At 47.9% G+C, this 21,663-nt stretch overlaps 7 protein-coding genes across 7 annotated transcripts; 4 read left to right on the forward strand and 3 right to left on the reverse strand.

Moving 5' to 3' along the window:
* Window positions 1-273: 273 nt before the first annotated feature.
* On the forward strand, window positions 274-930 carry HD556DRAFT_1232731 (uncharacterized protein; the record flags this gene model as incomplete). Its single annotated transcript, XM_041297535.1, has 1 exon — window positions 274-930. A coding segment is annotated over one exon (657 nt), but the record flags the coding sequence as incomplete, so codon positions are not given.
* A 649-nt stretch (window positions 931-1,579) lies between these two features.
* Window positions 1,580-1,834, forward strand: HD556DRAFT_1232523 (uncharacterized protein; the record flags this gene model as incomplete). Its single annotated transcript, XM_041297515.1, has 1 exon — window positions 1,580-1,834. A coding segment is annotated over one exon (255 nt), but the record flags the coding sequence as incomplete, so codon positions are not given.
* Window positions 1,835-6,087: 4,253 nt separating this feature from the next.
* On the reverse strand, window positions 6,088-7,818 carry HD556DRAFT_1525730 (uncharacterized protein; the record flags this gene model as incomplete). The annotated part of the gene is made up of 13 exons (XM_041309287.1): window positions 6,088-6,288; window positions 6,343-6,400; window positions 6,457-6,688; window positions 6,745-6,879; window positions 6,938-6,997; window positions 7,175-7,210; window positions 7,266-7,279; window positions 7,338-7,366; window positions 7,422-7,460; window positions 7,514-7,528; window positions 7,581-7,600; window positions 7,651-7,683; window positions 7,746-7,818. 13 exons carry the CDS (start codon window positions 7,816-7,818, stop codon window positions 6,088-6,090), a joined length of 945 nt encoding a protein of 314 aa, XP_041162982.1.
* Window positions 7,819-10,666: 2,848 nt separating this feature from the next.
* Window positions 10,667-12,500, reverse strand: HD556DRAFT_223505 (uncharacterized protein). The gene is made up of 12 exons (XM_041309940.1): window positions 12,305-12,500; window positions 12,235-12,254; window positions 12,168-12,182; window positions 12,076-12,114; window positions 11,992-12,020; window positions 11,920-11,933; window positions 11,829-11,864; window positions 11,590-11,649; window positions 11,397-11,531; window positions 11,113-11,344; window positions 10,999-11,056; window positions 10,667-10,942 (listed from the first exon to the last, which is right to left on the reverse strand). Exons 1-12 carry the CDS (start codon window positions 12,378-12,380, stop codon window positions 10,742-10,744), a joined length of 915 nt encoding a protein of 304 aa, XP_041162983.1. The 5' UTR covers window positions 12,381-12,500; the 3' UTR covers window positions 10,667-10,741.
* A 2,010-nt stretch (window positions 12,501-14,510) lies between these two features.
* HD556DRAFT_223690 (uncharacterized protein) lies at window positions 14,511-16,588 on the reverse strand. Its single transcript, XM_041309941.1, has 14 exons — window positions 16,321-16,588; window positions 16,226-16,258; window positions 16,156-16,175; window positions 16,089-16,103; window positions 16,004-16,042; window positions 15,920-15,948; window positions 15,858-15,871; window positions 15,767-15,802; window positions 15,533-15,592; window positions 15,340-15,474; window positions 15,051-15,282; window positions 14,936-14,993; window positions 14,679-14,880; window positions 14,511-14,614 (listed from the first exon to the last, which is right to left on the reverse strand). Exons 1-13 carry the CDS (start codon window positions 16,391-16,393, stop codon window positions 14,680-14,682), a joined length of 945 nt encoding a protein of 314 aa, XP_041162984.1. The 5' UTR covers window positions 16,394-16,588; the 3' UTR covers window positions 14,511-14,614; window position 14,679.
* A 2,028-nt stretch (window positions 16,589-18,616) lies between these two features.
* Window positions 18,617-18,861, forward strand: HD556DRAFT_1232603 (ATPase, V0 complex, subunit E1/e2; the record flags this gene model as incomplete). Its single annotated transcript, XM_041297525.1, has 2 exons — window positions 18,617-18,711; window positions 18,762-18,861. 2 exons carry the CDS (start codon window positions 18,617-18,619, stop codon window positions 18,859-18,861), a joined length of 195 nt encoding a protein of 64 aa, XP_041162985.1.
* A 683-nt stretch (window positions 18,862-19,544) lies between these two features.
* HD556DRAFT_223898 (uncharacterized protein) lies at window positions 19,545-21,571 on the forward strand. The gene is made up of 13 exons (XM_041309942.1): window positions 19,545-19,839; window positions 19,896-19,928; window positions 19,979-19,998; window positions 20,049-20,063; window positions 20,120-20,158; window positions 20,217-20,245; window positions 20,304-20,317; window positions 20,375-20,410; window positions 20,574-20,633; window positions 20,691-20,825; window positions 20,881-21,112; window positions 21,168-21,222; window positions 21,278-21,571. Exons 1-13 carry the CDS (start codon window positions 19,767-19,769, stop codon window positions 21,479-21,481), a joined length of 945 nt encoding a protein of 314 aa, XP_041162986.1. The 5' UTR covers window positions 19,545-19,766; the 3' UTR covers window positions 21,482-21,571.
* Window positions 21,572-21,663: the final 92 nt, after the last annotated feature.

A 21,663-nucleotide genomic window follows, 5' to 3' on the forward strand; every position in this document is an offset into this window, starting at 1 on the left:
CTCAAGAACAAACACACTGAGCAAGAAGAGAATACTAGAATTGCTGCTGACCGTATCGAGGAAACTGCTAACGAACTCCATGCTTCAGTCGAGGAATGCCAGAAACTACTGAAAACTCTATCTCCGTCCCTAGATGCCACACAAGAACGAATCAACCAGCTATCCTCTCAACTCCTAACCCAACCAATACCAGCACAGAGTCAGCCGCACACCACGAACACGACCGCGCCTCAGCCTTCCTATAGTTCGATTGCCGCCTCCCACCTTCCACCCATGGTGGAACAAGCAGTCGGCAGGGCAGCCATACGGGCAAGGCAAATACTACTAGACCCCCAACCAGGCAAGACTCTATTCCCGGCGGACACCTCCAACTCCGATATAGCGAAGAAACTGAAAGACGCCCTCTCCAACATTCGAACTGACGACACACCCCCGGGAGACATCAAGGCAGTTCTCTCTCTCCGCAATGGAGGGATCATCGTTGAACTGGAAAGTGAATGTTTAGCATCCTGGATGCGTGACCCCATTGGCAGAGCTCTGCTTGAAGCACAATTTGACACTGAAGTATCGTTCCGAAAGCGCACGTATGCATTAGTCCTGGAATACTTACCGATTCAACTACAGATTGAACAAGAAGAATTTCTACGTAAGGTCGAGAACGAAAACAACCTTCCGGACCACTCTTTAGCTACTGTCAGATGGATCAAGCCCCCCACACGCCGTACTCAGCAACAACGAAAAGCATTCGCTCTTCTCCAAGTCATCGAAGCACCTATCGCCAATGACATCCTAAGGGATGGACTGTGCATCAACAACGAACGAATTGAAGTACGCAAGGACAAAAGGGAACCACTCCGATGCGCAAAATGCCAGCGCTACGGCCACATAGCGCGAAATTGCTCTGCCTCATCTGATATATGCGGCACCTGCAGTGCTATGCACCGCACCTCTCAATGCACGGCATTTCGCACCACACGTTGCATCAACTGCAACAGCAACGACCACACAAGTTGGAGCAGAAATTGCAGGGAATTTATTCGCAGATGTGAACTATTAGACGAGAAATACCCAGAGAACCGGATGCCGTTCTTCCCTACAGAGACAGCGTGGACACATGCCATCTGGCCACCCCATCCATCTCGGCCACCCCCTCCCCCCTCCACTCCTTTGCCATCTCAACCTCGCCCAAAACGACTGGTAAATGCCAACCTTCGCCAAGCTACGATCGGCTTCCCGCGCCGACCCACTCCCCCTCCTCAATCTAGATCTGACTCTGACCCCCCCGATGACTTTCAAGCGCAATCTACAGCCCTCCTCAACGAAATGTACCCCAACGCCTCTGCATTTGGTATCGGATCTAGAAAACCTGCCCCTGTCCCTTCGCCCGGCTCCCTTTCCAATGCGTCCAACTCTTCCTCCTCCTCTGGCTCACTCAACCCCTCCGATCGTCAAAACTCCCCCCACTCCATTGCCGCTGATGTCTGATCAAACCAACAACCATACCGCAAGTCTTCGCCTTTGGCAACAGAATCTCAACACCTCTCTCACCGCACAAGCTTCGCTCCTTAACAACCCTGACATGGCAAACTGGGATATTGTCGCGATCCAAGAGCCTCACATCAACTTTCTACGAAATACCTCCGCCAATCATCATTGGCACGTCCTTTACCCGACCCTACACTACACCCAACCCCAGCTCAGATCCCGAGCTATAACCTTAATTAGCACAAACTTAGACACTAACTCCTGGAAACAGCTCTCTTTCCCATCGTCGGACGTCGTTGTCGTCCAACTGTCGGGCCCCTACGGACGATGCACTATCTTTAATATATATAACGACTGCAACTCACCCATTACACTGACCGCTCTTGATACCTTTTTAGAATCCAATATAGCCTCCATCAAGACTGCGGAATCAGACCATATGTTATGGTTGGGCGATTTCAACCGGCACCACCCTCTGTGGGAGGACATCCGGAACAGACACCTCTTCAATTATCCTGCTGCCCGCCCGCTCATTGATCTCATTGCTGACTATGGAATGTTGCAGTTGCTCCCTCAAGGTATTCCGACACTTCAATCCACCAGCTCCGGTAATTGGACTCGACCAGATAATGTATTCGGCACTGAAAGGCTTCTGGATGCCGTTGTCTCGTGCAACACGGACCCCTCTCGACGTGGTCCCAAGACAGACCATGTCCCCATACTGACCATTCTAGAACTGGAACCTCTGCGGGTAGACACCGAACCGAGGCACAACTGGCGAGAAGTAGATTGGAAAGCATTCAATGAACGCCTCGAGGCCCTCATCTCTACCCGACCAGCTCAGCCCTTAGCCTCCAAAGAGGAATTTCAAGCAGCGGCGCTTCACCTCACCCAGTCTATCACACGCACCATCGACGAGTGTGTCCCATTCTCGAAGCCCTGCCCACACTCCAAAAGATGGTGGACCCGACGACTTACAGATCTACGCAACAAGGTGACGGAACTCGGCCGACTCTCCTACCAAATGAGGGGACTCCCCCTTCACACCTGCCACGAGGAGCTCAAAGCTGCCAAGACCTTGTACGCAGATGAGATAATGTCCACCAAGAAGCAACACTGGATCGAGTGGCTTGAAGACCTCGAGGGAAACGACCTATGGACCGCCAACCGCTATATCTCCTCTGAGCCGAAAGACGGTGGGAAAACCCGAGTACCGACCCTAACGACCCAGGGACCCAACGACAGTATAATTGAGGCCATCACCAACAACGAGAAGAGCCAACTGATAGCTAAGTCTTTCTTTCCGCCTCCCCCCGCCATTGATCCTGTCCGTCCAGATATCACCTACCCTGACCCCGTTGAACAAGTACCCCCCATCACGTCAGCACAGATCTCCCGAGCTATCTCTCGGCTTAGCGGATATAAGGCGCCGGGGCCGGATGGTATCTGCAACGTGGTTTTCAAAGAATGCACTGACACCCTGCTGCCCTACCTAATCCACCTCTTTAACGGAGTATTCTCTCACCAGGTATATTATCAGCCTTGGCGTTGCTTCACCACGGTGGTCCTTCGCAAACCGGGAAAACCGAATTACTCTGTCCCGAAAGCCTTCCGTCCCATCGCTCTGCTCAACACCACCGGAAAACTGCTCACAGCTGTTGTTGCGGAACAACTAACCTTTGTTCTAGAGCATCATCGTTTACTCCCGAACACGCACTTCGGCGGGCGACCTGGACGCTCCACCACGGACTCCCTACACTTACTAGAGGAGACCATCAAGAACGCATGGCGCTCTCAAAAGGTAGTATCAGTATTGTTCTTAGACATCGAAGGGGCCTTCCCCAACGCTGTCACGAAGCAGCTTTTGCATAATATGCGAATGCGTCGCATTCCAAACAATCTCATCCGTTTCACTGAACAAGTACTGACAGACAGACAGACTCAATTAAAATTCGACGGCTTCACCTCAGACTGGTTTCCGGTAACTAACGGTATTGGGCAGGGTGACCCTCTCTCGATGATATTGTACATAATTTACAGCTCTGGACTCGTCGACGTCGCCAAGCCTCGACGTGGTTGCGCAGCTCTCAAGGAATTAACTCTTGCTTTTGTAGATGACACGGCGTTCATCGCCATAGATAAGGACTTCAGCTCGGCACATCGCACTCTCGCGGACATGCTCGAACGACCTGGAGGTGGCTATGATTGGTCAAGGGACCACAACTCTCGATTCGAAACCAACAAGTTCGCGTTAATGGACTTCTCGATGAACCGGCAAAAGGAACGGCCCTCCATGCACATCCAAGGAGCCGTCATACACCCAACACCCACCCACCGGTTTCTGGGGGTGATCCTGGATCAAGAACTCCGCTGGAAAGCCCAGGTTGACAATGCTGTTGCGCGGGGAACAGCATATGTCCTGCAGCTACGTCGTCTCTCCTCTACTGCCAAGGGCTTACCGCTGCGCTTAATGCGCCAATTATACCAAGCAGTGGCGGTTCCGAAAATGCTCTACGCCGCTGATCTGTGGTTCTCGCCAGCTCATCGCGAAGGCACGGACACCCTCCAAAGGGGATCTATTGGGGTGGCAAGACGACTAACCTCAGTCCAACGCCTCGCGGCGATAGCCATAACTGGCGCAATGAAGACCACTGCTACAGATATCCTCGAGGCACATGCCAACCTTCTGCCCACCACGCTCCTCCTTCAAAACACCTGTCATCGCTCCATCATTCGCCTCTCCACCCACCCCAGATCTCACCCGCTCTACGAACCCCTTCGGAGGGCTGCGAACACATATGTTGCCTCCCATCGCTCTTCCCTGCATAGACTCACTCACCACTTCGCAATCGACCCCAATGAAGTGGAAACTCTCATCCCCTCCCGACGCACTCCCTCCTCTCAGAACCCCTGGACCACACACATCGCCGGCTCGAAGGAAGACGCCATCACAGAGCATGAGCAGTTAGGAGACGCCATTCAGATATATAGTGATGGTTCGGGTCACGGGGGGAAGATTGGGGCTGCGGCTGTCCTGTTCCGCACAGGGAAGGCACCCAGAACTCTACGATACCACCTCGGCACGGACGAAGAGCACACTGTGTTCGAGGCAGAAGAAGTTGGACTGACCTTAGCAGCACGACTGATTTCCACAGAGCGCGACATTGTCTTCCCCATCTCCATCTCCATCGACAACCAGGCCTCAATCCAGGCAGCTGAAAGCTTCTACTCCCGCCCAGGATCTTACCTAGCAGACAGATTTCGCAAAATGATGCAGAACATCGCCAAACTACACGACAACTTCGATGTAACTGTCCGATGGGTACCGGGGCATTCAAACGTCCATGGAAACGAGGAAGCCGACAAGCAGGCAAAGTCAGCAGCGGAATGCAGACGAAATAATAGCCCACTCGCTAAGTTACCCAGATATCTCCGTCATGACTCACTACCGCTCAGTGTCTCAGCACTCAAGGAGGTTCATCGCAAAGAAACGCACGCTCGCTGGGAGCGGATATGGCGCACATCCCCTCGCCACAATCGCATGCACCAACTAGACCCCAAACTCCTACGCCACTCTTTTGTCAAGCTCACCGCCAACTTCCCTAAACGGCTGACCGGCCTATACATGGCCCTTCGCACCGGTCATGCCCCCCTCAATAAACACCTGCATCGTATCGGTAGAATCGAACACCCACACTGCCCTCATTGCCCTCATGCAGATGAGACGGTACATCACTTCCTAATCGCCTGTCCACACTACCGTCGTGACCGCCACACGCTGATATGCGCGTTGGGACGCAAAGCTACCTCAATCTCTTTTCTGTTATCCAACCCCGATGCCACCTCTCACCTGGTCCGATACGTGAACGCAACAAGTAGATTGCGAGCAACTTTCGGTGAAGTTCAACTACCTCGTCCGCCTATGAAATGATAACTGCCATTAATAACAGATACCCTAATCACGCGAACACCCCATGCTTTCCTCAAACCATGCCTCCCTCAACTCAATAAACCCATCATTCTCATGCTCCGACTCCCCCCATCTCCTCCCTACTAAAACTCACTCACACGGAATCGCCACCACCCCTCACTGGAATCAGTCAGCGGACAACAAGGGACCCTCTTGTCAAATTACCAGGACCCTTACTTACACAACTCCACTGCATTCAGATCGATTCCTGTACCAAGCCTACTCAGGCAGAGTACGCGTTACACAGTCCCATAGTTAGAACTTTTACCATACTGCACGCCTTTCACAGTCATCCCATCCTCGAATTGCGCACCTAAAACGGCCGGCGGGAACGGCGGACTGGTGGGGCACGTCCCACACCAGGGCATCTGCGAATTCAGATGCAACCAGGGCACCGGGGGCCCTTAGACTAGACCGAACTGTCCTCCATAGAGTAATCTCTCAATAGGACAAAAATTGGAATTAAAAAAAAAAAAAAAAAATCACTTGACTAAATACGAGGAGAATTTTTGTATGTTTCCTTTAAAACTACTTCGGAACACCCATCAATACCTTCAAGAAAGTGGTAATAAATAAAAGTAAATTTCCCCGCTCTTTGGAGGGCACCAGACAACCGTTGACTCCACTGACTATCACACACCACTACCAGTCGATATTTCCACACGCTCCTGGAAAGCGATTGAGGTCATACCAGTCGCTACATCAGAATCGGCCACGAGCTTAGCGTGGTATTCTCGAACACCAAGGATCAGGCGCGGTCCCAACACAAACATCTGCACGACCTCCAAAATCTGAAGACATCCAGAAACAATCAGAGGATCCAAGGAATTGTCCTATAAAACGATAAAGTGTGGTAGCGTGCGTAGGTAAGTGAAAGATTGCCATACCGTGAAGAATGTTGGATAGAAATCAAGAATGAGATGGAAGCAAGAAACAGCAACAAAGCTACCACGTCCGACCCGTCAGTAGAAAAAGGAACAAAAATCACAATATGAGCTTACCTCGCAAAGTAAACCGCGTGAGTTTTCATCAACACCATGAAACAGTCCTCGATAATCCCTCCTGCCGAATGTTGTCGCAGTTCACGTAAGTGTTTTACCGCCATCCAGACTGCGAGACATAGCGCGAGGACCTCCCATACAGTGGCGAGTATCCAAGTAATAGAACTCAGAAGTGGGATATCTTTCGAATAGTCAATCTGGCACTGATGAGTGCCAGAGAGAATGAATTCCTCTAGTAACCATCAATGAGCCCAATGCACGTTTATTTTCATTCACAATTGAACGCACCCCCTGAAGTATGCATCGTTGTCATTGTCGTGACCATTGTATCGAAAGTGTTGATAGCCAGGAAGGTGACAATGAGAAATATCAGGATCTTTCTTGATCCTTGATACATGGCATGCAACCGAGCGATGATGATGACTTGCACCATGTTTCAGTCAAGTCAATATCACTGAGGTATCGCAACTGCAAAGCTCACCCCACAGCATCGCAACTACCACAACACCCATCCAATTCCATACGGTGTACATAATCCAGCCTGACGAATCCGGTCAGTGATCGTCCTCGGGTAGCACAGTTCAAACAGACTCACATCTGTGGCAGTATAGCATGGCAGTCATTAGTGAACAAAGAAGTTAGCAAAGAACCACACCCACTGCTACAAGGCACCGCAGTTAATTGGAGGGGAATGGTACTAGGCATTTGTGCAGAAGACTCACTGTGTCTGTCAGCCAGATGGTCGGAACATTGCCTGGATGCCGTAGGTCAGAATAGGCAAAGACAGTGAATGCACTAAGGAGACATACCCAGAATAGACAGGCTGGTTATGAGAGATAGACGATTAGCACAACACCGATTGTGTAGCCTTCCGGACATACGCAGCGGATAAGATTCCAAGGTAACGCGCCTAGGATACTTTCAAGTCAGCGCAACATGGCAACCGCGATAAACAAACTACATACACCGAGATACATAGCTGTCATCACGGACCAGCGTTGTCTCTGGAATCAAGTATATTTTCATGTGTGTTCCTCTGACACCAGACTCTACTCACCCATATTAATTCTACCTATAAAGCCATTCTCAGCGAGATGACTGCTCTGGTCATACCATCGACATACCTCTTGTCCGAATGTAAGTGCTGAAAATAATCGTAAGACGTCAGCTATCTTTTAATGTTATGATGCTCACACCAATCATACACCACTGCAACAAAAGCGGCAACTGCGAAACAAACGCCAAGGTTAGATTGTGTCAGCTTCAACATCCGATTGCTCTCCACAAACCTGCAAAATAGCTTTGAACACGAAATCCATTAATACTTGGCCACCAAACGGGATCATTTGAGACCATGGTCATACTGGTAGAGAATGGGTGTGGGTGTGAGGCGAACTTGGTGGACGTAAGACGATGGCATTCGTGCTAGTTATACCACCATCCGGTACATAGATCAGCAAAATGAGATCGGGAGATGATGACCGTTCCTGCTTTGATTGGTCGAAGTAGATATTTCTGCATGAGGAAAGATAAATGAATCCAGGGGATCATAGTAGATGTTGGTCGTAAAACATCTGAACAAGCGAAGCGCTTGAACTCCGCAAAAGGTCAAACAACATCAAGAACTGTTCGTGGTCTTGTCGCCTTGTTTTCGATGCTATTTTCGAGATGATTTCGCTATACGTGCATCAGTTCATTAATGCAACGTATTACTTCATCTGTTTGATACATACTGATCACAGTGCAACCATCGGACAGCCTGTTATCTCATCTCTATTCGCCTCTCTTGCACAAGTCCGGGGGGAGCATAACAGCTCATACAAGGTCACTCAGCAAATGCACATTACATCGGCAAGACACCGGAACAGAAAAGTCAGCCGTCAAATCGCACGAAGAAGCAAATTTGCATCCTACTCTGGCTACCAATACCTCCCAGCGAGCATAGGTCTCGATGTCTCATCTCACCCTTGGGTCATCTGTCGCTTCATGCGCACCCTCTCGCTCTCTGCCTCGAAAATTGGGTTACCGTATCATTTGGATGTCAGAATTGGTGAGCTCAGAATGTATCATTTGTATCGTGGAGTTGGTGCGGTGGCACTGCTTTTCACCAGGGTTGTGAGATTCTGTGATTGATGTAAGATGAAGACACAACATCACCCCTATATCAAAAGAGCGCTGAGAGAGAAGATGAGAGAAAACGGTGCTCAGATGCACAATGGCTGAAGGCGATAACATTCTGTTGGTATACCATCAGAAAGTTGGTGATTTGAAGAAGTTGAGGGAATAACTCACCGGGTCATACAGCTACCAATGCACACCATCAACGCTTATTCCAATAAAAACCGATCCAAACCGTGCCACGCTGAATCCATCATGCAGTTGATGCCCTTCCGTTGACTCACACATTCGTAGGGTAGCCTGAGTGGGAATGTGTATTGGAACGCCGTCTATGTTTCGCATGAACCAGCTACTACAACGACGCCCGAGACTGCGCCGACACCTCAGAACTCCGACTGACGATCAAGACTTGAGAATTCATGTGGCGTTAGAGCCCTTGCATGCCAACCGATTATACAAAGCCGGTTCTATATATAAGGGTTTGCTTGGCGAAAAATAAGTGAAAAAACAAGGGATGCTCACCGTGGACGTAGATTTGCTATGAACAAGCTGTATAATTTCATCGGGTGGTCTTTGTGAGATTTTCAAAAAGTGTGATGCCAGTACGTACTTCAATTTGGAGCACTGGGGATGCTGGCGTACCCAGTGTCGGACCGTGCGAATGTCAAACTAGTCGTATATGGCTGGTTTATGATGCTAAAGTGGGCATGGGCATTGGAGAACAACCAGACGAGCAGCCTGAGCGCGAACTAGACAGTCTAGACTTCAGTCTGATCGATCTTCACAAGCGAAGCATGGTATTTGAAATTTGCACGCATTCTAAAGTCTAATTGACGTACTTTGTTTTGAAATGTTTTATCACTCTCGGCTTCCAAGCATCCGTCTTCGACTTGACTCGACTGTCACCAACACTACTTACTCAGTCCTCCGCAACCACTCCCATCACTTTCTATAGCACTCACGAACCTAGTGGCTTGTTTGTGCTAGTCACGCTCCAACGTGCTCAGGGCCATTCGTGTCATTTTGTTTGAAATATTGTATCACTTGTGCGTACTGAAATTCTCGTCCAATCTATTCTTATAACAATTTGCAATACAGCACACTTCAAATGTCTTCGAACATTCCCTTCCCCTCAAATCTCCCAGTGTCACCACGACTTATACGTACTGTTCTCGCGCGCACGTTCCAAATCCTAAATCAATCTAACGTCGAATCTCGATGATGACATCTTGGCCGCATACCAGCTACATCGAAAAATTCACCTCGATCTCACTATCACGTCCACGGCCTGACCTCAGGCCTCAAGCAGTAGATACTCGACTCCTGCACTATTGCTGGTGCTGGTGCCCGCATGTCCGTTCCTAGGTGCGTCGCTTGTCGCCGTTTCCAACCACGTCGACAAGCTGTTTTATGTTTCGTGTCCGGTTAGCACCCTGGATTCCTTCAAATTCCCCCGACTCCACAGAGGCGCTGGGTCTCAGCTGAAGGATCACGACCTTCATATCACAATGTTTAATAGGGTGCATGTATCCCCAGTAGTGCTTCAGCAACAATCTTAAAAACGCTTATATTTGTGTCTGTATGTCCACCTCGGCGAACGAAAGTGAAAGGCAAGCTCCTCCACAAGCATTAACCAATTTCAGCCTCCCCAAAACTCATCAAGTATACCTCGCATCGTTAAGCTACGCATGCATGAACGTGCTTCGTGCACCTTGTAATCACCTTGAATGCATCATCTGTAGGCCACTTGTCGTGAGTCAGCTGAAAACAAGGTAGCAGTTCATAGGACATTGGATGAGGCAAGAAGATGAATACTGAGTATGGATTGCTAAGGAACTGAAGCAGTGCGCTGTCCCTCGACTTTTCTCTCCCGCGCTGCCTAAGCAATCATATGAATGATTGTCGTCGCATAGAGAGAGAAAAAGGACCAGTGGTTGGTGCAAGCGGGCAGCTAGTGCCAGTAGAGATATTTATCGATTTAAACATTATCAACACGTATAACAAATCACTTGACTAAATAATACGACGAAAATTTTGTATGTCTCCTTGAAATCTACTTCGGAATACCCAATAACTTCGATCAATACCTTCAAGAAAGTGGTAATAAATAAAAGCAAATTTCCCTGCTCTTTGGAGGGCGCCAGACAACCGTTAACTCCACCGAGTATCACACGCCATTACCAGTCGATATTTCCACGCGCTCCTGGAAAGCGATTGAGATCATACCAGTTGCTGCGTCAGAATCGGCCACGAGCTTAGCGTGGTATTCCCGAACACCAAGGATCAGGCGCGGTCCCAGCACAAACATCTGCACGACTGTCAAAATTTGAACAAACCCATAAATAATCTGAGTGTCCAGGGAATCGACCTATAGAAACGATAAATTGTGGTAGCGTGCATAGGCAAGTGATAAGATTGACATACCATTGATAATGTCGGAGAGAAAATAGTAATGAGCTCGATGCAAGAAACAGCAACAAAGCTACCACAGCCGGCTCGTCAGTGGAAAAAGCAACAATAATCACAATATGAGCTTACCTCGCAAAGTAAACCACGTGAGTTTTCATCAACACCGTGAAACAGTCCTCGATAATCCCTCCTGCCGAATGTTGTCGCAGTTCACGGAAGTGTTTTACCGCAATCCAGACTGCGAGACATAGCACGAAGACCTCCCATACAGTGCCGAGCATCCAAGTAATCGAAGCCAGAAGTGCGATATCTTTCGAATAGTTAATCTGGCACTGATAAGTGCCGGAGAGAACGAGTTCCTCTGGTATCAATGAGTCTCATGCACGTTTATTTTCATTCACAATTAAACCCACCCCCTGAAGTATGCATCGTTCCCATTATGGTGACTACTCCGTCGAAAATGTTGACAGCCAGGAAGGCGACAATGAGAAATATCAGGATCTTTCTGGATCCTTGATACATCGCACGCAACCGAGCGATGATGATGACTTGCACCATGTTTCAGTCAAGTCAATATCACTGATGTCTCACAAGTGCAAAGCTCACCCCACAGCATCGCGAATACCACAACACTAGTCCAATCCAATACGACGTAGATAATCCAGCCTGAAGAATCCAGTCAGCGACCAGCCTCGGGTAGCACACACTCCAAACAGACTCACATCTGTTGCATTATAGCGTGGCAGTCATTAGTGAACCAAGAAGTTAGTAAAGAACCACACCCACTGCTATAATGCGCCACAGTTAATTGGAGGGGAATAGTAATAGGCATCTGTGCAGAAGACTCACTGTATCTGTCAGCGAGATGGTCGGAACGCTGTCTGAATGCCGTTGGTCAGAAGAAGCAAAGACAGCGAATGTACTAAGGGAACATACCCAGAATGTACAGGCTGGTTATAAGACATAGGCGATTAGTACAACACCGATTGTGTAGCCTTCCGAACATACGTAGCATATAAGAATCCAAGGTAGCGCACCTAAGATACTTCCAAGTCAGCATAGCATGGCAACCACGACAAACAAGCTACATACACTGAGATACATAACTGTCATTAAGGACCATCGTTGTCGCTGGAATCAAGTGTATTTTCACGCGTGTTTCTCTGATACCAGACTCTACTTACCCAGATCAGTTCCACCTATAGAGCCATTCTCAGCGGGATGACTGCTCTGGTCATACCATCGACATACCTCTTGTCCGAATGTAAGTGCTGAAAATAATCATAAGACGTCAGCTGTCTTTTAATGTTATCAGGCTCACCCCAATCATACATCACTGCAACATAGGCGACGACTGCGAAACCACAGCCAAGGTTAGACTGAGTCAACTTCAACATCCGACTGCTCTCCACGAACCTGTAAAATAGCTGCTCAAACGATACGAATTGATGACCGGCCACCAACTGGGATCATTTGAGACTACAATCATATTGGTAGAGAATGGGTGTGGATGAGAGGCAAACTTGGTAGATGTATGTCAATAACATTCGCAGTATCATATATATGTATACCGTTATCCAGTGCGAAATGAGATCAAGGGGTGAAATCTGTGCAATCCACGTGAATCAAGCAGTTGCATGATCGTCATCAGGCTGTCGTATCATAAGGATGTTAATCACAACAGTACCAATGCAGAACCTTCAATTTGCAACGTGGATGTGTTGCAGTCGACGAGCGGTAACGTTCACTTGTCAGGTGGAGTTCTCGTACTCCTTATGTATAGAAAATTTGATTCCAGCTTGGAACTTTGGAGGTTAGGAGATGCATAGAGCGTTAACTCTTCGCAGCAGACGAGTATGAGATTCTGAGGCACAACAACTTGTTAACATATATGTGGAGACAACCTGAAGGAAGGCAAACACACCTATTACACGTGTACTAGCGAAGAACGTTAAGTCAGTAGTAGTGAGACGGTCACGGTATGAGGCCTGAGGCCTGAGGTACGGAACGTGGAATTAGTCATATCACTCGAAATCAATATCGTGTTCCTGTTTCTCCCTTCGGGTATTCCCGTGCCTGGTTGTCTTGGACCTTGCTCTTTAAGCTTTGCCCCTTGCCGGTGCCACTTGTGGCTATTGCCCCGTGCAATTCGGCATGACGATCATTCCGTTCTGTCACCTCCTTTAGTGGAGATGCGGCAGTCTGAGACGAATTCGAAATAGCTCAGAGTCTTTTCTCACTCGAGTTTCTCGTCTCGCTACTAGGTACGCTGTTGTTATCCATTCGGTTGGTATATTCTCATTTGTCTCCGGAATCCATGGGTCCCCGTGTGCTCGCGACGGGGTCCCTTATTTGCTGGCTAAATCCTTGCCGTCTGCGTCCTATAGAGACAAGCGAGGACAATTAGAAGTTGTCATACATAAGTACTAGTGGGAAAAGAACATACCTTTAATGTGTCGCGGCTTTGGTTCGTGTTTTGTCTTACTCTTCTTAACTTCTTCTGCATACTCATCGTCTGCATAATCCACGACACCCATTATAATCACTACAAGCATCCGAGCCCATCAATTAAAAAATGGTCAATGTTACAGATGGCCTGACCGGATTGTCGTTGATAGCGAGGACGAAGGCGCCTCACGACCGCTTTAAATTACTGACCGAAGCGACCTTACCCCATTTTCTACAGGCCCGGAAAAGATACTACAGTGTCAGGCATTCACTGTGACATTCCCTTCTTCGAGAAATGCTCTCAAATCTCCAAGAGTATCACCACGAACTATAACATTCTCGTACGCACGTTCTAAATCTTCAATCCTAAATCAATCTAACGTCGATGACATTCTAGCCGCATACTAGCTACATTGAAAGATTCGCCTCGCCTGGCTCGACCTTGCTATAATGCATGTCCGTTCCTGGGGTCTCTTGTCACCGTTTTGAACCACGTCAACAGGCTGTTTTATGTTTCATATGCGATTCCCAGACGTTGGCACCCTGTATTCCTTCAAATTCATCTCACTCCACGGATGCGCTGGATCTCAGCTACAGAATCGTAGCCTTCATATCACCAATGTGCAACATGGTACTTGTATCCCAAAGTACTACTTCAGCAACAATCCTAACACAATTGTATTCGTATCCGTATTTCCACCCAATCCAACAAAAGTGAAAGGCAAAGCTTTTTTGCAAGCATTAACCAACTTCAGCCTCAAGACTCACCAAGTGTGCCTCGCATCATCAAGCTGCGCATGCACCAACATGCTTCGCACACCTTGTAATCACCTTGAACGGATCATCATCTGTAAGTCAGTTGGCGTGAGTCAGGTGGGAAAACAATGGTGGGACATTGAATGGGGCGAGAAGATGAATTGCGGCTGGATTGCTGAGGAACTGAAGCAGTGCACTGTCCTCTCGCGCGCTGCCTAAGCAATCATATGAGCGAGTGTCATCACACAGAGAAAATAAGGACCAGTGGTTGGTGGAGGTGTGCGTGGGCAGCTAGTGCTAGTAGAGATCTTCATCGTTTTAAACATTACCAGCACATATAGCGAATCACTTGACTAAATAATACGACGAAAACTTTGTATGTCTCCTTGAATTCTACTTCAGAACACCAAATAACTTCGATCAATACCTTCAAGAAAGTGGTAATAATTAGAAACGAACTCCGCTGCTCCCTGCACAACTGTTAACTTCACCTCACACACCACTGCCAGTCGATATTTGCACTCGCTCCTGGAAAGCGATAGAGGCCATACCAGTTGCTACGTCAGAATCGGCCACGAGCTTGGCGTGGTATTCCCGAACACCAAGGATCAGGCGCGGTCCCAACACAAACATCTGCACGACCTGCAAATTCTGGAGAAACCCATAAATAATCTGAGCATCCAGGGAAATGCTCTATAGAACCGATAAATTGTGGTAGCGTGCATAGGCAAGTGTAAGATTGACATACCGCTGAGAATGTTGGAGAGAACGCAAGAATGAGATGAAAGCAAGAAACAGCAACAAAGCTAGCACGTCCAACCCATCAGTGATAACAAGGAAAAATAATCACGATATGAGTGTACCTCGCAAAGTAAAGCGCGTGAGTTTTTATCAGCACCGTGAAACAGTCCTCGATAATCCCTCCTGCCGAATGTTGTCGCAGTTCACGGAAGTGTTTTACCGCAATCCGAACCGCGAGACATAGTGCGAGGACCTCCCACACAGTTACGAGTATCCAAGTAATGGACACTAGAAGTGGCATATCTTCCCCATAGCCAATCAAGCAGTGATGAGTGCCGGAGAGAATGCGTTCCTCTGGTATTCATCGTTGAGCCCCATGCACTTTTTTTTCTCATCCACAATTAAACGTACCCCCTGAAGCCTGCATCGTCGTTATTACATTGGCCACTCCGCTAAAAATGTTGACAGCCAGGAAGGTGACAATGAGAAATATCAGGATACTTCTGGATCCTTGATACATGGCATGCAACCGAGCGATGATGATGACTTGCACCATGTTTCAGTCAAGTCAATATCACTGAGGTCTCGCATGTGCTAAGCTCACCCCACAGCATCGGAGTTACCAAAACACCCGTCCAATCCAATACGACGAACACAACAAAGCCTGCCGAATCCAGTGAGTAACAAGCCTCAGTGGCACAAACACAAACTCCAAACAGACTCACAACTGTGGCAGTATAGCATGGCAGTCATTAGTAATAGTAAAGAACCACACTCACTGCTACAGGGCAGCACGGTTAATTGGAGGGGAATAGTAATAGGTATCTGTGCAGAAGACTCACTGTATCTGTCAGCGAGATGGTCGGAATACTGTCTGAATGCCGTTGGTCAGAAGAAGCGAAGACAGCGAATGTACTAAGGAGACATACACAGCATGTACAGGCTGCAAAACGATTAACGCAACACCGATTATCTAGCCTTCCGAACATACGCAGCGTATAAGATTCCAAGGTAACGCGTCTAGGATACTTCCAAGTCAGCACAACATGGCAACCGTGACAAACAAGCTACATACACCTAGATACATAACTGCCATTAGGGACCAGCGTTGTCTCTGGTATATGTTCATGTGTGTTCCTCTGACACCAGACTCTACTCACCCAGACCAGTTCCACCTATAAAGCCATTCTCAGCGAGATGGCCGCTCCGATCATGGCATCGACATACCTCTTGTCCAAATATAAGTGCTGAAAATGATTTCAAGATATCGACAGTCCATTAATGTTATCATGCTCACCCCAATCATACGTCACTGAAACACAGGCGGCAACTGCGAAACAGCAGCCAAGGTTAGATTGTGTCAGCTTCGAGATCAGACCGCTCTCCACGAACCTATGAAATAGCTGCCAAAACGATATGCATCGATGATCGGCCACCAAGTGGGATCATTTGAGATTATGGTCATATTGGTAGAGAATGGGTGGGGGTGAGAGGCAAACTTGGTGGACGCATGACGATGGGATTCGTACTAGTTATGCCACCATCCGGTGCGTAGATCAGCGAAACGAGATCGGGGAGTGACGACCGTTCCTGTTTTGATTGGTCAAAGTAGATGTTTGCATGAAGACAAATCAATCCAGGGACCATAGTGTATTTTGGTCGTGAAACATTTGCGGGAGCGAAATACTTCAACACCGCAAAAGATCTAACGACATGGAGTGTGAGAGAAAGTGGGGAAAGAAAGATAGGCTCGTACTAAGTCATAACCATCATGATTCTGCTTACTCGCGCATTTCCAGATTTTGAAATATAAACAGAGAACGTGGGAGAAAGGCAAAGCAAGTCGCCTGAGTGAAAATATTCGTCACCACTTGCTATGTAGTCGGCCAGAAAACCAAGAAGCACGCATGGCCAGGCTCGGCATGTCGGGTATCTTTCCGATGAGTCGTACGTTCGTGTGCAGGACCTCGCCTAGGCAAGCCCAGCCCACTAGTACAAATCACAGCCTAAGCGCGGAGACTAAGTAGCATAGGATGTCATCAGTAAGTGAATGGGTCTAAGTGGAAATCGCCGCAGAAAACGGAAGACGTTGATCGAGATTCGAGTGCTTCGTCATTGCATCATGTGACCGGTGGATTCTTATCCAGCACGTCCGAAATAGTGAGATCGATACGAAGCAAACGAGCTCGTGTCCTACCTGAGCTACCGAAACCTCCCTGCGAGCACATATCTCAATGTCTAATCTCGTCCTTAGGCCATCGGTCGCTTCATGCGCACCCTCGTATCATGAAATGGTGAACCCAGAATACAGTATTTGTATCGTGGAGTTAGTGCGGTGGTAAGAGACATCAGGTTTTACCAGAGACGTCCTGGTTGAGATTCTGAGATTGATGTAAGATGAAGATACAACATCATCCCTAAGAGAGCGTTGAGAGACGAAATGAGAGAAAATGATGCTCGGATGCACAGGCGGCTCACCGTGTCATACAGCTGCCATTACACACCATCAACCCTTATTCCGATGAAAAAACAATCCAAAACGTGCCACACTGAATCCACCGTGCAGTTGATGTCCCTTCGTCGCGACTGACGCTTTCGCAGGGTAGCCTGAATGGGAATGTGGATTAGAACGCCGTCCATATTCGTATGAACCAGCTACCATACCGACGCCCGAGACTACACCGATATCTCAGAACTCCGACTGTTGAACAATCAAGATCCGAGAACGCAGATAATGCGCGACGAGAGGATCTCAGGATGCGCATGTTGTGCAGAGGGGTGATGCAGTTCGGCGGGGAGGTAGATAGCGGACATCCCGTTTCGGGGAGCGTATAGGATAATAAATTGATGCCCGTATAATGAATATCAGCAGCATCTCTGCATCACTTCTTTCCTCTGAGGACTTGAGTCTGGGAGCGTAGCAAATGCGAGAATATGGTAAGGGCCTAGGGCGGCGACTGATGCAAACTTAACATGCCACGCTAGATTCGTCATGCATCCCGCAGTGGACGTTTTGAATGGGTGGGAAGAGCGGTATAGCCCAGCAAAGTGCTTGCCTACAATATAATCCCATGAACGGGTACGATTCGGAGTCCTCCTTTATATCACTGTTAGTGTTTTGTACTTGGGAAATGAAACGAGAAATGGCACAACTTACTTCTCTGGGGACGGTCAACGTACACACCTCAACGCAAGTTCGCCTTCCTCCGAGTCCTACATCGCAAGTCCTCCGTCCAGGATTCCAGGGATCAGTCGCCGAGTGATCACTGATGTACACTTGCTCGCTCTCCTCTGCCGGTGAAACCCCGATAAAAACTGGTCACACTAAATCCTTCACAGCTGGTGCCATCCGAACCAACCTGAGACAATCTAACCAATTCGCGCGTAGCATCATGATTCGGCTGTGGATGTAACGTGCAGCCTGATGTATTTTCCAGTCTGTTCAACTTGCCTTGAAGTCAAATATAGATGCTCCTAATGCGCACTGAGACTTTGAACTGTGCATCACTGAGAAACTCAAAGTCGTGAAAATAAGAATAAGTTATTAGTACAACTTCGAGGAACAAGGCAAGAACATGCCAGTGAATGATTCGGTCAGACTCAGAGCGGACCTATTGAAGCGTGTCACGTGAGATATAATTGTGCCCGCTGGACTAGGCTTGACTGCTACTTCCGCTACAACCTTTCCATGGCATCCGTCATCCCGGTGATTTTCATACTCGCCGTAGTCCTAGGACTGATTGCTTGTGGCTACCTCTTCGTCCCAAAGGGCCCACATCAAACGTATGCTTTCTTCATTTTGTCTCAATCTGAACCAATACCCTCAAATGCAGGACAATTCGTACGGCCATCATGCTCACACTCGCATCATGTTATCTTATGTGGATGGTCACATACATGGCCCAGCTACATCCTCTCATCAGTAAGTCATGAAACCCGTTGATACGGTTTTATTGGCTAATGCAGCGGCATGAACTAAAAAGCGCCATATCGTTCAATAAAGAGCGGAGAGAGTTTATGATGGTCAAGCGCCGTGTGAGCGGGAAATAGACATACACCGCTGTCGCTATGATAGATTCTGCGTTAATTAAAGAGCACCTTGGAGTCCGCTGTTCTAGATCAGTGAGTGCCCCATCGCATGTAAGGTGGTGTTGCGTTTGAAAATAGATTACATTCATAGATATGTATCGGGATATATGTCGCATCTATCCAGTCTCAGGTACTTGTTACTATGTCTCAAAGAACCTGGGCTTTTTTCTCGGCCATGCGACTGTAAAGGCGTGTGCGGATCGTTGATCTCAGCATGTATCTGGCTGTGAAAATTTGTGTTTCTACATAATACAGTGTGTCTTGCATTGCGCGTCATCAGAGTTCTGCTACCTTTCCATGTTTCGCGCACTAGGCCCGGTTCGACACATCACTTTACTGAGAGAAGTCAAACAGAGTCCAACTGTAACTAATTCACGTGTAGCAGGATGATCTGCAGAACGAATGCCAGCGGTGTTCCACGTCGCAACCGTTGCACGCGTGTGACGGCTTTGCCACAATGAGTTGGTGGGTTTCTCATTGTTTCTCAGCTCATTCTACAGTTTAACAAGTAGGTCCACTATTGGTAGCATGTTGTCGTCTGGGCGATCATCGATCGTGGCTCTACCCGACGTCGTGGGAAACTACTTACTCTCGTTTAATGCAGGAACCAATGTCCTCAGAATCATATGTATTTCCTAACTCCTTGGGCTTGGCGTACTGATGCAGTCTGCCATAAAAACCCTGTCATTGATCACATTGATGCGGCCCTACGTCCACCTCGTTCGCCTTACGCGTCTCCTTGAATAATTATGACCCTGGTCTCAAACGATCCTACTTGGTGGCCGACGATCCATTCAAATCGTGTAGCCAGCTATTTTATGGGTGGGTGGAGATCATCTCAGATGATATTTCGATCTCACCTTGGCTGCGGTGTGTAGTTGCCGGTTCTGTTGGAGTGATATACGATTTGGGTGAGTAATATTGTCTTCAAGAACCGCTGACATCTTTATGATATTTCTAGTGCTGACGTTTGGACAAGAGGTGGGTCGATGCCATTATTGGTAGTCATCTCGCTCAGAAAGGCATTACAGGTCGAACTGGTTTGGGTGAGCAGGGTCTCCACTCAGGATGACAGGATAGAAATTCATTTGATTTGCGACAGATGCAACCCTGGTCGCTGATGTCCATTCTGTATCTCAGTGTATGTAGATTGCGTTATGATCCCGCAAGTTATGCTGACTTTAAAATATCTTACGTAGGTGCGATACCTTGGAATAGTATATGCTATGTGTGTTTGGATGGTCAACTATTTGATATTGTGCTAATCAGTCATTTCTCGCAATCAGCATCCAGATTCTTGGTATGTCATCTGATTCACCGTGTTTGATTCCTCTGACCAACAGAATACTACTTACAGACAGTGTTCCGACGATCTCGATCACAGATACAGTGAGTAGTCTGCATCTATGTTTGCCATTCCCATCCAATCAACTACACTTTCATGTAGGGGTGAGTGAGATTCTTGACCAGCCCATTAGTTCAATGTATTGACTGTCGCAGTTGTGAGTATTTCGAGTCTGAATCTCCCGAGGCTGATCGCCAACTTGATTTGCCAGGCCACATTATGTATAATGCAATTATTTGGATGACTCTGGCCGTAAATGTAATGCTGGGTGGTGAGCATCACCGTTGTGATATTCTAGTGACATTGTTTGACTGAAACACTATTCAAGTCATTACTTTGACTCGGTTATATGCCATGTATCAGCGATCCAGAAAGATGCTGATATTTCTCGTGGTCACCCTCCTGGCTGTTAATATCGCTAACGCAGTCTTCCTCGCAGTTGGAATGAGACGTGCCTCAGAGGGTAGGCTCTAATGAGACACTCAAATGCTTCAGGCTCATTGACGGTTACTTACCAGAGGAGCTTATTCTCTTCGGCACCTATCAGTGCACTGTTAGCTACGAGGGAGATGTCCAAATTTTGAAGTCCATGCCTTGGGTACTCACTACTGCATGGGAAATCCTTGCACTGTGTCTCGCAGGCTGGATTGCTGTACACCACTTCAGTGATCTTCAGCGACACTCAGCAGGAGGGATTATTGGCGATTTCATCACAGTGCTAATGAAAACGCACGTGGCTTATTTTTCGAGGTGAGCCCATAACGCAGATGTGGTTTCCTTTCCGCTGAAAATGCGCATGCACTAGCTTTGTTGTTGTTTCTTTCTTCTGGCTCGGTGAGGTTTCTCCGACGTTCACAACGGTATACCAATCTGTTACTGTCCTTGGCATACTACGATGATTCATCATTTCTATAGGACTTCTTTTCCCTGAAAACTGAGATTTATCGTGGGTTCCTTCAAATCATCTTGGTCATGCAGTTGTTTGTGGCGGGACCGCGCCTGATCCTTAGCGTTCGACGTTATCGCGCTGAGCTCATGGCCTGCTCTAATACAGCAACGGAAATGGTTTCAATTGCTCTGCAGGAGCGCGGGCATATGTCAACTACCAGTAGTATATAGCCTGAGCACGAGAAACGTTCGATGCGATTAGCACATGTCGGGTTCCTCTGCACGTTATATATGCGAGAAATATCTAACACCCATATCCTCATGCATGTAGGGAGCAAACTCTATTGTGCGTCCCCACGGATCAGTGGCGTTCGTCTATAGGGCCGACACAAGAATTGAGTACTACATGGCAT

Source organism: Suillus plorans (assembly GCF_016647745.1).
Source record: "Suillus plorans strain S12 chromosome Unknown HD556scaffold_14, whole genome shotgun sequence".
Lineage (NCBI taxonomy): Eukaryota > Fungi > Basidiomycota > Agaricomycetes > Boletales > Suillaceae > Suillus > Suillus plorans.